The following is a 16,010-nucleotide window of genomic DNA, read 5'->3' as shown; positions in this document are numbered from 1 at the left end:
CATACCAGCTAGTTCCGCTTCCTGTTCCGGGATCCCGGTTGTTGTCAGAACGCTTTGGGGTTCCAGCCAGTGTTCGGGCCTATTTTTGGGGTCCAGGTTGGCCTGAGGTCTGCTGCTGCAGCCATGGCGGCCTCCACCGCAGCCGGGAAACAGAGGATTCCCAAAGTGGCCAAGGTAGGCGACCGCGAGGGGCTTTGTGGGAGGAGGCCCGGGAGAGGGGCTGTTCCAACCTCCGTGGGGCCTGCGGCGGGAGAGGGTGTGGTGCCAGGAGCAGGCCTACCCTGTGCGAGCCCAGGGGAAGGAGGAGGGGTCAGCCGGTGGTTGGGGGCAGGCTTTTGTCACTCCTGAGCATTCCCGAGCCGTCGTGGCCTTCGTTCTGGGAGGTGTTTTTGTTGGGGAAGGAGTGGGGTCATTTGGCAGAAATTAGTGCGCTAGGAGCTGGGAAGCTATGATCTAACGCGGGCGACGAGCAGTGCTCAAATAAGACACGAGTTAGTGTAAAATTGCAACCTTGCCAAATGCTCTTCTGCAGCGTAGAATATGCCATGGAATAGTTGTGTGAGGGGTCTGCAGAGTAAACTTTGCTGGGGAAGTGATATTTAAGCTGACACTTGATGACTGACAAGGAGTTAGCCCAGCTGATTGTTGAAGGAAAGAGAGGGCATGCGTTGTGTAGCGGCATTAAGTTAATTAAACAATAAATTTGATGTTATCTGGTATTTCCATGGGTGGCTGATACTTAGTGCTTAATACATGACAGGCTTTGTCCTGAGCCTTTGCAGATGCCCTCACTCTAGTCTGTTTCTCCAGCCCAGATGGCTCTCTTGAGCTTGTCCTTTACATACTCATTTAGACAATTCCCCGAGATAATGCGTATACATCACATAGCACATTATCTGTGATTACATATGAGCTAGCATCATTTTGAGATTCCTCATGTGGCATTAAACAATTAATGTGTCTTATAATTCAATTCCATAAAATTTGATTCGTCACCCGTGGTCCAATAGAAATATAATGTGAGCTACGTTTGTAATTTAACTTTTCCTACAGCTACACTAAACAGTTAAGGGGCACCTAGGTGGCTCAGATGATTAAGCATCTGACTTAGCTCAGGTCATGATCTCATGGTCTATGAGTTCAAGACCCGCATTGGGCTCTGTGCTTAACAGCTCAGCTCAGAGCCTGCTTCAGATTCTGTGTCTCCCTCTCTCTGCTCCTCCCTTGCTCGCTCACTCACTCTCTCTCAAAAATAAATAAATATTTTTAAAAAATGAAAAAAAAACAGTCAAAACAGGTGACATTAATTTAACTGTGTATTATCTTTAACTCTGTATCTCCAAGATATTGCTGTTTCATTATGTAATCAATATGGAAAATTTACTTCGATAGTTTTGTTTTTTTTCATGCTAAGTCTTCAAAATCCAGTTTATATTTTACCCTCACAGCCCATCTCTGTTTGGACTCACTGCATTAGCTCATGGGTGTTGTGTTGGGCAGCTCTAAGACCTCAAGAAACTTACAGTCTAATGATGGGAAGTTACTGAATATTATCTTTGATTTGAAATGCCATGAAAAACCAAACGCAACTTGAGACATTATCGTTCACCTGGGGCATTAATAGAAAAATTTTTTAAATAGAGGTTGTAACACTAGATAAGATGTGGCACACATCTTGATAAAACCTCTAGTGAGAATTTTACCTAAGGAACCTCAAAGTTTATTATTATACTAATCTAAAAGGGGACACTTGGTATTCTTGCTATCTTTTCTCTTAAGACTTACCTATGGCTTTGTAATAGATCCCATGCATAAGAAAGAAAACATTGTGTTTACTTTCATAGAGAAATGAAAACATGTTGTACAAAGAGAGTATCTGGTAATAATACTTAAAAAGTTCACACCCCAAAAAATGTCTGTTTTCCTAACCTTGTGTGATGAGCATCTATTAAAAATGGAAATGTCTTCTGTCTTAAAAGGTGAAAAACAAAGCCCCGGCTGAGGTACAGATAACTGCCGAACAACTCTTAAGAGAAGCTAAAGAAAGAGAACTTGAGCTTCTTCCACCTCCACCTCAACAGAAGATCACAGATGAAGAAGAGTTAAATGATTACAAACTAAGGAAAAGGAAGGTCAGTCAAGGTGATACCTTCCAGTCTGTTAATAACATTGTCAGAGTTTGCAGAGTTCCTCATTGGTTAGAGAGGCAATAGCATAAGAATAGTTTATCATTTCTAGCCCCATGAGTAGTGTGACTTCTGGTTACCAGATAATTGCATTTTGCTTAACTTTATAAAATATACCATGAATTATCTTTAAAAGTATAAAGAAATTAAATCCACCAGAGACATAATTTTTGGTAGTTTAACCAAAGAGGTGGTAGTTTAACAAGTGAAACGTGTGACAGCTGTAAGGGGCTGGATTTAACCAAGGCCGCATTGTGTACTCTACCATTTTCTGCAGTAGGATTTAAGACCTGGGAAAGAGCCATGAAAAGACTTGGGGATCTGACCTCCTTACCCTAGAATCCTCACTCTAGAGAGTAGTTTTAAACCACTAACCCTGTTGTATTTACTTATTAGTGATGTTTAAAGAGTGATGTATGAAATTTGGAGATGTTACTGAGAGGAGTGAAATAGTAGTCAAAAACATTTTTATACTAGGAATAAGTATAGAGTATATTAAAGGATCAGTTAGTTATTATCAGTAATAAGAAAAGATATCAACAACTTTGCTAATAATTCTGTACATCTAAAGTTTTTCTCTTTGCTTGCATGTAAGACTTTAAAGAAACACTTGAGATTATAACCTTCATTATGAGTTTCTTATTTCCCAAGGATTCCAGGATGTAATTTCTCCTAAATAACAACAAAATGAATAAATCTTTTTAGAACAGAATTAATGGAGTCGCCTGGGTGGCTCAGTTGGTTAAGTGTAAGGCTCTTGATTTCGGCTCACGTCATGATCTCACAGTTTGTGGGATCAAGCCCCATGTCAGGCTCTGTGTTGACAGCATGGAGCCTGCTTGGGATTTTCTCTCTGTCCCCCTGCTTTCTCTCTCTCAAACAAATAAATAAACATTTTTTAAAAAAGAACAGGATTAATGGACAAATGAAGATGTCATTTTTACTTATTTTTCCCTTCAATTTGACCCTTTTATCCCTTCCTCTAGACTTTTGAAGATAACATAAGAAAAAACAGAACTGTGATTAGTAACTGGATAAAATATGCACAATGGGAAGAGAGTCTAAAGGAGATTCAAAGGTAAAATTACTGAGTGTATAGTTTCATATATAAAGATGTAAGTTAAGAGACAGAAAAGAAATAGGAAAAGGTAAAGCATGAGTGAAAAAGAGTGTACCTCTGGTAGTAATTTTCTAAATTGTTCTGTGGAACCCTAGGGTCCTTTGAGGGGCCTCAGAGGCACTATGGTAGGAGAGTCCTGGGGGGACCACAGAGGAGATGCTGTAGGTGGGTGTCACCACCAGCACACACTCTACAGTCAGAGAAATGCAGTTTCTTCTGCTTTCTCTGTATTCGGATTCTTTTAAATAAAAATCGTTCCTCCAGAAACTGCTGACCAACAAAATACAAGTCACCACCTGGCTCTTCCTATTGCCCAGCCTTTCTGCACTCTCCTGGCATGGCACACCCACTGCCCCCGCCATGCCTGTGTACTCGCCACTCCTGAGGACACAGTGTCTCTTTGCCCTACACTAGGCTCTTCTCTCTGCCTGGAACGAGCACCCCCCCTCTCCCACCTTGGCTTTTGGAGCTTTCCTCAACTTCTCAACTCTGGAGTTACCTATTATTTAGCCTTTTGCACTAGATATTTTTATTCTCTTTTGCTTCCTAATGTAAAGCTTGGTTATAACATTTACTATATTGCATTGTAATTACATTCATGTCTGTCTTTCTCTAAGAGTCTATAGCTTCCTGAAAACCTGTCTTTTCACTTTTATACACCCAAAACCTGGCTCATGGTGGACACCTGATAAAATAGCAGGGCACCGCAGGTGGTTTGAAATAGTTGCCACATATGTTGTGTGTGCTACTTTGACATTCTCCAAATCTGGCTTCTTAAGGGCTCGATCCATATACGAACGTGCTTTAGATGTAGACTACCGAAATATTACACTCTGGCTGAAATATGCAGAAATGGAAATGAAGAATCGCCAGGTCAACCATGCCCGAAATATCTGGGACCGGGCCATAACAACTCTGCCTCGAGTCAACCAGTTCTGGTAGGTTTCTCATCTACTGAAGCAGCTTTTTGTAAGCTAGAAAAGTTCTGCATTTCTGTGCATTTATTTTATTTCTGTAGTTGTAATTGTATATATTTAGTTTACGTCCTACTTTTTCTTTCAACATTCTGTAAGTGCTTTTTCATGTCTGTAGTATGTAGTATGTAGTCATAATCACAATGTATAAAGCTTGTGTAATCAAAACTACAATTTGGGTTGTAATCTTTTATATGTAAGAAATATCTTGTTGAACTAAGCAATTTTTTAAGAAAAAATTACCTTTTTTTCCTATGGTTCATCCTTGCAGATCCGTATTTTGATAAGAAACCATGTTCGATTTAGCTGTTGGGGAACATAAAGGCCTAAGTCTTCACATTTAACAAAGTTAAAACTACAAATGCTGGAGATTATTTTCTTTCCCTAAGTCATTTTGACGATGACCCATATTTTTGGATGGTTTTATTAAAGGTACAAGTACACGTACATGGAAGAGATGTTGGGGAACATTGCTGGCGCCCGGCAGGTGTTTGAGCGCTGGATGGAGTGGCAGCCTGAGGAGCAAGCCTGGCACTCCTACATCAACTTTGAGCTACGATACAAAGAGGTGGATCGGGCCCGCACCATTTACGAGCGATATATCCTTCCAGCCAGTCCGAGTGGTGCGGTTACTGTCCTGGGTGCCACTTGTCCCATGGAGGTGCAGTCACGGTCTGGGCGCAGGGACAGTCGTTAATGTGGTCATGGTGTGGGCGCATGAACAGTCATTAACGTGGGCCAGGAACGAAAGATGCAAGTTCAGCCAGCTTCGTAAGCTACACATATATTTTCTAGAGACACAGGACAGTCAGAATAAAAGTTCGTAGTCTGGGTAATTGAGCTTTTTTCCAGTGAAACTTTGGGTTTGTTTATATTTTGGCGTTAATGCTGTGGTTCCTTGTGGAAAGTGACACACCAAGGCTCTGGCTCCTGTAGCCAGTCCTGTCTCTCCAGGGTTTTTTTCCTAGGTTTTTCTAGGGTGTTGGTCATTAGCACTACCGGAGGCCCTTCCAAAGGATGGAGACCAGAGGGAAACAGAGTGTATTGCAAGAAGCTCTGCTCCGGGGCCAGCTGGATGGGTTCGAGTCCCTTCTCTGGCATGTGTTAGTGGGGCAGCCTCAGATGAGTCAGTTAACACTTCTGAACCTTGTTTTCTCTGAAACAAGAATGAAAATGAAATAGAATCTGCCAAGATTAGCTGTGTTTCGGGTTAAGATTATAATCTGTATAGGGTGGTGGGTAGCGTGTGTGCATGTGCCTGGTTTGTGTGTGGGTACGTGCATGCATGTGCGCCCGTGTACATATTTTGCTTAGAAACAGTGATTTGGTATTTGCAAATTAAGTGGTAAGAGTGACTTCGATGAACATAAATACCAGGATAAACAAAAATCAACTTTAATATGTAATTTTAAGGTCTCCATTACCTCTGCACATTTTAATATCAGTTTAACGGAAGCTTTTATGACACTTGTTATGTGCCAGGCCTTGCTGGAAGCACTTTACAAATATCACCATTCAGTCCTCAGGACAGCCCTGAGCACAGGATCCACTTGAGTGTGCAGGATGGGAAATCCAGGCGGAAGTGGCTAAGCAGCGAGGTCAGGGTCTCGCAGGTGGTGGTAGAGGTGGGCTCAGAGCCCAGCCGCAGCTTCTGAGCCTTTGCTCTTAACATCATTGTCATATTTGAAGGTGTTACTACTTTGGAAGTCACGATTTCCTCAAGCAAGGTAGAAGAAAAATAGATACATCCTATTAAGAAATAAAATGGTAATTTAAAACTTTTTTAATGTCAACTACATTTCAGTTAAAAAATAAAGCAAAACCTAGGGGCGCCTGGGTGGCGCAGTCAGTTAAGCGTCCGACTTCAGCCAGGTCACGATCTCGCGGTCCGTGAGTTCGAGCCCCACGTCAGGCTCTGGGCTGATGGCTCAGAGCCTGGAGCTTGTTTCCGATTCTGTGTCTCCCTCTCTCTCTGCCCCTCCCCGTTCATGCGCTGTCTCTCTCTCTCCCAAAAATAAATAAACGTTGAAAAAAAAATTTTTTTTAAGTAAAAAATAAAGCAAAACCTTTCTCTTCTGACTCTAGTTAGCAGTTTTGTTTTTGTGCTTTTTTTTTCTTAATCATTAATTCAAACATTAACATTACTGAGCATATAATACAGTAGGTGCCATTCATTGAGCACATTCTTTTGGTCCAAATCTGCTAAGAGCTTTATACCTATTTCCTCCTTTAAGGCCAACAGTCATCTAGTGAGGTTGGTTGGTGGTCTTTTTCTCTATTTACAGATGATAATGCTTGAGTCTTGGACAATTTAATGACTTATTCAGGATGGCATTGATAAACAGGCTTCAGGTTTTTCACTTCTCCACACTCACTTGTACCCATTACTGAAGTACTGAATCAGCACTGGAGGAAGTTGGGTGAACAAGACACGGCCCTCTCCTAGATTAGTGTTTCTTTGCCTTTGCCCATGTTTTATCAACCCTATCATTGTAGTTAGCATTGTTGGGGGTTTGGGTTTGGTGGGTTTTTTTTTTTTTTAAGCCTCATTGTCTTGCGTGGTATTTCCTTAAGTCCCCTGAACTTGTTCTCGTGCACCCTGATGTTAAGAATTGGATCAAGTATGCCCGCTTTGAAGAAAAACATGGTTATTTTGCCCATGCACGGAAAGTGTACGAGAGAGCCGTTGAATTCTTTGGAGATGAACATATGGATGAACACCTTTATGTTGCCTTTGCCAAATTTGAAGAAAATCAGAAAGAAGTAAGTACACTTGAAGAACTCAATTACATTGCATAACAGCCTAGGAAAGATGACTTATTGTGCACGCTGAGTTCACATCCATGTTACTCTTGGAAAAAATGTTTTCAAATCTCTAAAAGAAAACAGTATATGTTTGTGGCTTAGCTGCAGATTGGGAGCCAAGCGATTATAAATCGTATTAAACTGTCCTAATTGTGTTGTGCTTTGCTTGAAAATTAAGCTTTTGTATCAATGATAAGAGTATTATGTGTAAACTGAGAATTCGTCATTTGGTCTCCACACTAAAGAGCTCTACAGGCAATAAACCTGGAAAACAAAAGCCCAGAGCGCTTAGAGAACAGAAGTTGAAATGAAAACAAAGATTGCCCCACAAATAAGTCAGTTCTATTCTTATACATGGAAATAATTCTTTAAAGTAACTTAAATACTACAATCGAGCGAGATGCACTGAGGTCCAAATGCAGGGTCTTACACTTATCGTGATAAGGACTTCAGATCCTGTCCCAGGGCCAGTGGGAAGTGTGAAGGGTGTTAAGCAGAAGAGTGGTAGGACAGGATTTATATTCGAAGGAAAGTCTCTAGCTTATTTGTGGAGATCATATTGGGAAGAAGGTGGCAGAAGGGGAAGTGAGGAGGCTTTTGAAGTGGTCCAGGGAAGAAATGCAGATGGCTTGGGTGTAGGGAGGAAGGGAAGGGCTCTGTTGCAGAGACAGATGTGGCAGGGCTCGTTGAAGTAGTGAATGTGGGGAATGAGGAAAGGAGAAGAATCAAGGAGGACCCAGGAGGTTTGGGGCTTGAGCAAGTGCATGACTGTAGGTGTTGCTTACCAGGACTGGGAAGACAGAGGTATCCAGGTTTGGTGTGAGAAACAGGAGGTCAGTTTTGGACCTGTTTATTGTGAGATGCACGCTGACATCCGACCGACAACCTTAGGTAGACAGTATTAAATATGGAGCTCAAAGGAGAGTGCCAGTCTGTCCTGACTGAAATGAATACTCTCAACAAGAGGGAGAAGAAAAGTCTTTATCTTGGACACTTTGAGACCTCAGAATCTACCAAGCAATGTATTCTGTCATAATTACTTTCCACGTTGTGAGTAAAATGAGGATACTGTGTTGTAGAAATAATCAGCCTGTCTGCTTTTAGTTTGAAAGGGTACGGGTCATCTACAAGTATGCCCTGGATAGGATTTCAAAGCAGGAGGCCCAAGAACTCTTTAAAAATTATACCATCTTCGAGAAGAAATTTGGTGATAGGCGGGGTATTGAAGACATCATTGTGAGCAAGCGAAGATTCCAGTATGAGGAAGAGGTGAAGGTGAGTGCTGGCGTGGACGCTGAACTATGTGGGTAACTATAGCAGCTACAGTAAAGCGAGGGCTAGCAAGGGAGAGCTTGGAGGAATCATGCCCTTGGTGATGTGTCCCCAGTAATTGGCAGCTGTTTCAATAGGAATAAGCAGGACTGATGGAAAAGGCCAGCAAGCACAACTCAGGTTTGCTCTGCCACTCACATGTTGATTGCTGGTTGTGCACTGTAGAACCTGAGCAGAAATTGAGAATCCATTTGGGGAGTCTGGGTGGCTCAGTTGGTTAAGCATCTGACTTCAGCTCAGGTCATGATCTCATAGTTCGTGGGTTTGTTTGAGCCCTGTGTCAGGCTCTGTGCTGACAGGTTGGAGCCTGGAGCCTGCTTTGGATTCTGTGTCTCCTTCTCTCTGCCCCTCGTCTGCTCACACTCTGACTCCCTTTCTCCCTCTCTCTCTCCTTCCCTCCCTCTCTCTCTCCTTCCCTCCCTCTCTCTCTCCCTCTTTCTCACTCACTCACTCAAATTAAATAAACATTAAAATTGGGAATCCATTTGAACTCATTTCTGAAGAAGGAAGACTCAGAGATTTAGCCAAACTCAGAGATTTGAGTTTTTGTACACTCCCTTTTAGCTTAACTGCTTGAACAAAAAATGTAGATAGATAAAGTTCCATTCTCATCTCTTCACATGTAATGTACTGTTTTGATTTGAATTCAAGATCGTAGCATTTTCCTTTACCGGTCTGCTGTATATCTAAAATATTTTGCTTAGTCAAATTAATTAGGATATGGCCAAACAAAAGGCTGAATCTGGTATTAAATGAGGTCAGCAAGATATGTTCAAGATAAATGACTATTAACTGAAAAGAGCAGGTGTCACAATTGTGACCATGGTTATAATTCCACTGTAATTTTGGGACACCTGGGTGGCTCAGTCAGTTAAGCGTCCAACTCCAGGTTTCAGCTCAGGTCATGATCTCACAATCATGGGATCGAGCCCTCCTCGGGCTCCTCACTGAGAGCTCAGAGCCTGCTTGGGATTCTGTCTCTCCTCTCTCTGCCCCTCCCTCACTCATGCTCACTCTCTCTCAAAATAAATAAATAAACTTTAATTCCCCTGTAATTTTAAATCTAGACATAATGATACGCAGTCACATATGTAAACAAAAACATTTATAATAGGCATCTAATTATTGAGTACTTATCTTGGGGCTGGTGTTTGTATATGAAAGCAACCTTGCTCTGAGACACCTGGCTAATAATCTCTCCTCTATATTCCTTTTTCTTTTCTATTTATAAAATCTCAGTCATTTTTGTTTGTTTGTTTGTTTGTTTTAATGAGATAGGATGAGGAATCTAGAAAAACAGTTGCTAAAATATAAGAAGGCAATCTAGTGTCTTCTTTTACCCTCATGGAGTCCAGCAAGTGTAGCTCTTGGTTTGATTTTTGTTCATTAAACTTGGCATCTTTCTAGGCTAATCCACACAATTACGATGCGTGGTTTGACTACTTGCGCTTGGTGGAAAGTGATGCCGAAGCAGAAACTGTTCGAGAAGTGTATGAAAGAGCCATTGCCAATGTGCCACCCATTCAAGAGAAGCGGCACTGGAAGCGCTACATCTATCTGTGGGTCAACTATGCGCTGTATGAGGAATTGGAGGCAAAGGTAAAAAACGGAATCCCACATCAGCTGTTGATGGCTGTCTCAGCCCTGCGTGTACAGCTTGGCCACAGCTCAGCCACCGTGGGTGATAACTGATATTTACAGTCCCAGAAACAGGAATTTAGTTTTAGGTTCTCAGCCATACAGTTATGTATTCTCTCTGTAACCTTTTAAACTCTCTATACCTGTTGTGGGCACAGGTAAGGTTTTTTTGTTGTTGTTCCATCGTATTTTGTGTTTTAAACCTGAGGCACAAGAAGATTAGTACTTGGACTTGGAACAATGAACCAGTCCTTAGCTTAATTTCATATCATACCCTGTATTGTCTCATCAGTAGGGATCACAGCTAGATTGCACATCTTTGTTTTTAGTAAAGATCAAGTGGGATTTTCAGAAATCAGTTGTGTAAATTAATTGGGAAAGATTAGCTTTCTACTATGGAGACTATAAAACATCTTTGTTTCTTTGTGCTATCAGGCGAAAAGCCTTTCTACAGAGAAGCTCTCAGAGTTTGATGGCTATATTGTTGGTGATTCTTTAATCAAAGTTTGATGGCTAAAGGTAGTCCACTTTTGATCATAAATGATTAAATCAGAGTTTGAAAATAGCAACTTGCAAAAACATATTCAGTGTTGGGGGTATACATTTTTACTAATATCAGTAGAAAGTATTAGTAACAGACTTCAATATTTTGTGAAAATTTCTTATCCTAATACAGGATCCCGAGAGGACGAGACAGGTATATCAAGCTTCTTTGGAATTAATCCCTCATAAAAAGGTATGTTTGCTATAAGTGTTCTATTCCAAACTGTCGAAATCCTACTTCTGTTTCTCGCGAGTAATACTTACTGTTTGAATAGTTTGCTGTGCTAGGCTCAAGTGAGAACCGGGTATGCTCCTTGCCTCAGAAAACACCTTACAGTCTAGTTGAGAGGACAGCCTGTGTTAAGTGATGAATAATACAGATAATGTAGAAATTCATAGGAGGATGGAGGAAGATGCACATCCAGAGAGCACACAGCACGTGCAGGAAACAACAAACAGGTGTTTGTTGGCATCCGAGTGGACATATGCATGCCTGGGTGAACACCTGGTGCATGTTTTGGAAATGATTGAGATGTTATCTCTGCCCTACTTCCCAGCATGAGAAACAAGTAGAGATGTTGGCCGAGTTACCTTCTAGAATAGAGGTGGTGTGTTCTCTCTGCTCACCAGCATATGCACAAAACACCAGGGGCTGCAGGACCATGCAGTGCAATAAAGTACCTGGATTCCTGTTTGTAACTTTTATGAAATAAACATCCTATTTGCTTAAAAACAAGAAAACACGTCTGTCTTCGCTCTGAATATGTAGGGAAATCTAATCGCATGTGGCCTTTTATTAAATTTTTGACATACTTCAGTGTCATTGAAATGACTCTCTTAGGTGTTTTGTGCTTTTGTTTTCTAGTTCACATTTGCCAAGATGTGGTTACTATACGCACAATTTGAAATAAGACAGAAAAATTTACCATTTGCCAGAAGAGCTTTGGTGAGTAAAGAAAGGATCGAGATGCATCATTGACTTCTATGAGAAGAAAATTAAATCTCAGTGCCTACAAGCTGGACAGTTCCTACTAAGAATGCCACAGAATTGTTCTGCCTTTATAGCCTGAGACATGTCAGAAAATTCATGGCCTTTGAAGAAGGATTGGGTGAAAATGTAAATTAATATTGGAAGCTTTATCTGTAGCTCCCAGTTACCAGATCTTTACTCAGACTGGAAAGATCTGATCTTAGTTCACATTAGGTCTTAAATCAGCTCTTTAATAGACTGATGTGCAAAATTCAGGGGTGTTACATGCACCTTCCTCTTAACAGTTATTCTGAAGTGTCTTGATAGGATTAAATACTGTGTATAAATGCAGTTATCCTTCTACGAGCCACTCTTGCCCTGGCTGTGGGCAGCAAGGCAGATTTCATTCTATGATTACCATTTCACTTATGGGACGTTTTATCCATTTGACGTCCATATTCCCTACATGCTCCTGAGATACTAAGTAAAATCCAGAGTACTTGTGCAGACAGTTCTGAAACACTCTCTTGCTGAACAGGCCCCAATGGGCATAGGCCCTCTTGACTGGTGGGGGAAGTAGAGGGTTTCCATTGGCCTTCTGTCAAGAACCAGTGTGGACATTGTGATACCACAGAGGGAAAGAGTGGCTTGTCATGTTCTTCTGCAACAAAGAACAGTTGTTGGGATAGGTTGGTGATGTCTGTGCACAGATTGAACCCACATGTCCCAGTGATTTGGTCATTTTGTTTTCCAGGGAACTTCCATAGGCAAATGCCCAAAGAACAAGTTATTTAAAGGTTACATAGAATTGGAGCTGCAGCTTCGAGAATTTGACAGATGCCGGAAGCTTTATGAGAAGTTCTTGGAATTTGGACCTGAAAATTGTACCTCTTGGATTAAGTTTGCAGAGTTAGAGACAATCCTTGGTGATATTGAGAGAGCCCGGGCAATCTATGAGTTAGCCATCAGTCAGCCACGCTTAGACATGCCGGAGGTGAGGATCTCGAGTTGAATATAATCTTGTTTTAGATACTTCTCCAGCATTGCTTTAGATAACCATCTAAATGTGTGTGCATTTCACATTATAAAGGTAAATTTACTTGTAGTCTTGTCTGCTCAGATTAGTTCTTTCTGTGTGGGAGATAGCAGAAGAAGGATGGGGGTGAGGGGACCCTCAAGTAGGATACCAGGGCCCAGAACCCCATTGTGACACCAGGATGAGTTGGGATATAATAGGGTTTGTGACTGGCTCCCTGCCTCCTTTCCTCAAACAGAAAGCTAACTAAAGGGATGGAAACAGGCAGCAGGCAGCCCCATCTGGAGAACTGGAAGCTGAGACTGCACATCCCCAGATTCTCCTAGCACAGTTTTGCCCAGATCGGGCCAGCAAAAGAAGCTGTATGTAAAGCAGGATATTCCTGGAATTACTACTGCCACTGTTCTGCCTGCCACAGGACCTGAAATCATCCCTTCCGTATTTAAACTTGAGCCACGAGGTGGCGCCAAACCACAGCTAGCACCATGTGAATCTCCCAGGAGCCACTGAAATCACCCAGCCCTTTTATTAGTCTTGCCCTAATGTGACTCTGCATTTTATGGCTTGGGCTTCACCAGCTGCACTAGGTCAGGGCCTTATGTGTTATTGGTTCCATCGGTTGGCCTCAGCTCCCAGGCATCCAGGCCACATGTGACTACATCCTTGTTCCCTGACAGGCCGTACCTAGCAGGTGGGCTGCTGCTTACTGAATAGTTGTTGAAGTGAATTCAGACATATGAAGGAATTTACAGTGGAGGTAAGAACAGTATATCCTGGCCTAGGCATGTCCCTGGCAACGTCAGTTGTATGTGACAGGATCTTGGCAATGTCTGGGAGACTTGGCAAGTCTCTGAGCTTTTTGTGGTAAGTCCAGCATTTGAAAAACTCTGAAAGAGAATCCACAAATGAATCCAAAGCCTTTTATCTCATAATGTAGAATTGTAGCCAAATTTCAGCTTGTAAATGCCAGTATTTTTATTGTGTCCACATGCTGCGTAGTCTTTAATTGTTCATAGAAATCCTGGGTTTCTGGATGTCCTAGGTTGGAGTGGCAGTTAAGCTCAGCTTTGGCTAGGGACATGTTGCTCTTTAAATGTCAAGACTGACTAAGTTCTCTTTATTAGGTGCTTTGGAAATCATATATTGACTTTGAAATTGAGCAGGAAGAAACTGAGAGAACACGAAATCTTTACCGACGATTGCTTCAGCGAACACAGCATGTCAAGGTATCCTGCACTCTGTTGATGATCTTTGATTTTGCTTAAATCAGCAGTCCTGAAGGAGATATTTTATTTCTGTGTTTTAAGTGTTCTGTTTTGGTTTTGTTTTTAATGATTTCCTTGCTTTTAGAAGGTGCCCGTGAGTCTCAGAGGACTTTGCAATATAAAGCTTATACCAAGTCAGTATTTATACTGCATGGGAATAACTTCAGTATCACAGGATTTAATAAAAAGTTCAGCTCTTTTCAGGATTTTAAGACTCTTTCAAACTTACTTGGATATAGAAGCAGACTGCTTCAGCATTATTGAAACATATAATCAGTGTGTTCTTTGGAATCCTATTAGTATGTTCAGATATCATTAACTAGAAATTCATGTTATTGTTACTACGTGAATGTTTTCTGGGTGACATGGTTATTAATTTGGTTCTATAATAATTTTTCATAAGGTATGGATCAGCTTTGCCCAGTTTGAGCTGTCTTCAGGGAAAGAAGGAAGTTTGGCTAAATGCAGACAAATTTATGAAGAGGCTAACAAAACCATGAGAAACTGCGAAGAAAAGGAAGAGAGACTTATGTTGCTGGAATCATGGCGAAGCTTTGAAGATGAATTTGGAACAGTATCAGATAAGGAGAGAGTAGACAAACTCATGCCAGAGAAAGTCAAGAAAAGAAGAAAGGTCCAGGCTGATGATGGGGTAAGAACTGAGCCCTCAGAGCTGGTCATCTCATGTCAGATGAGCGAAAATGCATCTGACTTCGAATTTGTACTTTTATGTGCCATTTACAATGTGAGCATGGGAAGACAGCCTGGAGTAGAAGACAGTTGTAGTCTGGCTACCATGGAAGCAGAGAGCATGGTATATGGTCCACCCAAGGCTAGAGAATAGGAGACAGTTGGCAAAGGCCTCTTGGAGGTGGTTGATTCCAGGAACTGCATGTAGTGTGGTATTTCTGGAACATTAAGCAGGAGGTCAGAGTGGAGGGAAATGAAATTCAACTTCTAAGTCAGACCCAATCCAGAGGCTTTGTAAGCTGTAGGCAGACGGTTCTGCACAAAATGACACGCCCCAGTAGTTGGCATCTCCCGCAGGCATACTCGAGGAGCTTAGATTAGAGGAAATCTGTCGGGAGGCTGTTGTAAGCAAGTGATGGTACAGGCTGGAACTACAGTGACCTTTAGGAAGCCAAATCAGTGACTGACTGGAGATGGGCAGTAAGGACAGGGAGTCAGAATAGTGCACAGATTTATAGCTCTCACTACCAGGTAAACATGAAGTAAGTCTTTAAAAATTTAAAATCTTAGAAGACTGAAAGATGGAGGAGGAGACACAGAGTATCTTCTTGATTGACTACAGAGGAGCTGTGCTTTGATTTTTAGGATCTTCTTCCACTGGTGTTTAGCTCTCCATGAGCTCCCCTTGCAGCAACACCAACCCCACAGCTACTCGTTCACTCCCGATCTTGCAGGCCCAGCCCTTGTTCTTGCTGTGATGGGCTTTGATGTTGTTTCATAAGATGAACATGAGATGAATTTGAACTCTGGGTTTGGCAGTGAAAATTCTCCACTTTAAAGTAACTGCAGTTGGGTATTTCAGCCATGTGTTGGCTTGTCTTTTCATTGTTTTACTTTTTGTCTGTAGTCTGATGCAGGCTGGGAAGAGTACTATGATTACATCTTTCCCGAAGATGCTGCCAACCAACCCAACCTCAAGCTCCTGGCCATGGCCAAACTTTGGAAGAAACAGCAACAGGAAAAGGAGGCTGCTGAGCAAGACCCAGATAAGGACATTGATGAGAGTGAATCCTGATGTTCTTGTTCATATTGAGAAGTGTGTTACTATTTTTATAAATTAATAGTTTGGAACTGTTGTGACTCCTGTAAGTTTTTGTATATTTCACCAGTAATGAATTGATTGGAATCTTTGATAGCTACTTTTTGAGTAATTTTTAAAATGCTCTTGGCTTAGGGGTTGCAAGTAATTTTTGTAACTGCTGGATTTATCAGTCCAAACATTTGTCTACATCATGCATTAGGAAATCTAATTGAGGTAATGCTTAGCATCTATTTTAGATGGACCTGCAGACTTTTGAAAGTCTTTTTCTAGTTTTCAAGTTATGTTCTACAGTAACTTGTAAGGTATGGTTTTTTCATGCTTGTCTTCATAAATATATTTCATGCACTCA

At 41.5% G+C, this 16,010-nt stretch overlaps 1 protein-coding gene across 1 annotated transcript; it reads left to right on the top strand.

Annotated features, from left to right (window-relative positions):
• Positions 1-12: 12 nt before the first annotated feature.
• CRNKL1 (crooked neck pre-mRNA splicing factor 1) lies at positions 13-16,010 on the top strand. Its single transcript, XM_047854177.1, has 14 exons — positions 13-174; positions 1,980-2,132; positions 3,173-3,264; positions 4,086-4,244; positions 4,713-4,879; positions 6,865-7,043; positions 8,190-8,360; positions 9,825-10,016; positions 10,732-10,791; positions 11,464-11,544; positions 12,323-12,562; positions 13,729-13,830; positions 14,273-14,521; positions 15,467-16,010. Exons 1-14 carry the CDS (start codon positions 124-126, stop codon positions 15,632-15,634), a joined length of 2,064 nt encoding a protein of 687 aa, XP_047710133.1. The 5' UTR covers positions 13-123; the 3' UTR covers positions 15,635-16,010.

Source organism: Prionailurus viverrinus, chromosome A3, assembly GCF_022837055.1.
Source record: "Prionailurus viverrinus isolate Anna chromosome A3, UM_Priviv_1.0, whole genome shotgun sequence".
NCBI lineage: Eukaryota > Metazoa > Chordata > Mammalia > Carnivora > Felidae > Prionailurus > Prionailurus viverrinus.
Note: the sequence above shows the minus strand (reverse complement) of the source record. Positions and strands in the feature narration are given on the sequence as shown.

Coding starts and splice junctions, on each gene's coding strand:
- CRNKL1 (XM_047854177.1), top strand. CDS start 124: ATGGCGGCCTCCACCGCAGCCGGGAAACAGAGGATTCCCAAAGTGGCC. Junction 7,044..8,189: donor TTGAAGAAAATCAGAAAGAA/GTAAGTACACTT, acceptor GTCTGCTTTTAG/TTTGAAAGGGTACGGGTCAT. Junction 10,017..10,731: donor ATGAGGAATTGGAGGCAAAG/GTAAAAAACGGA, acceptor ATCCTAATACAG/GATCCCGAGAGGACGAGACA.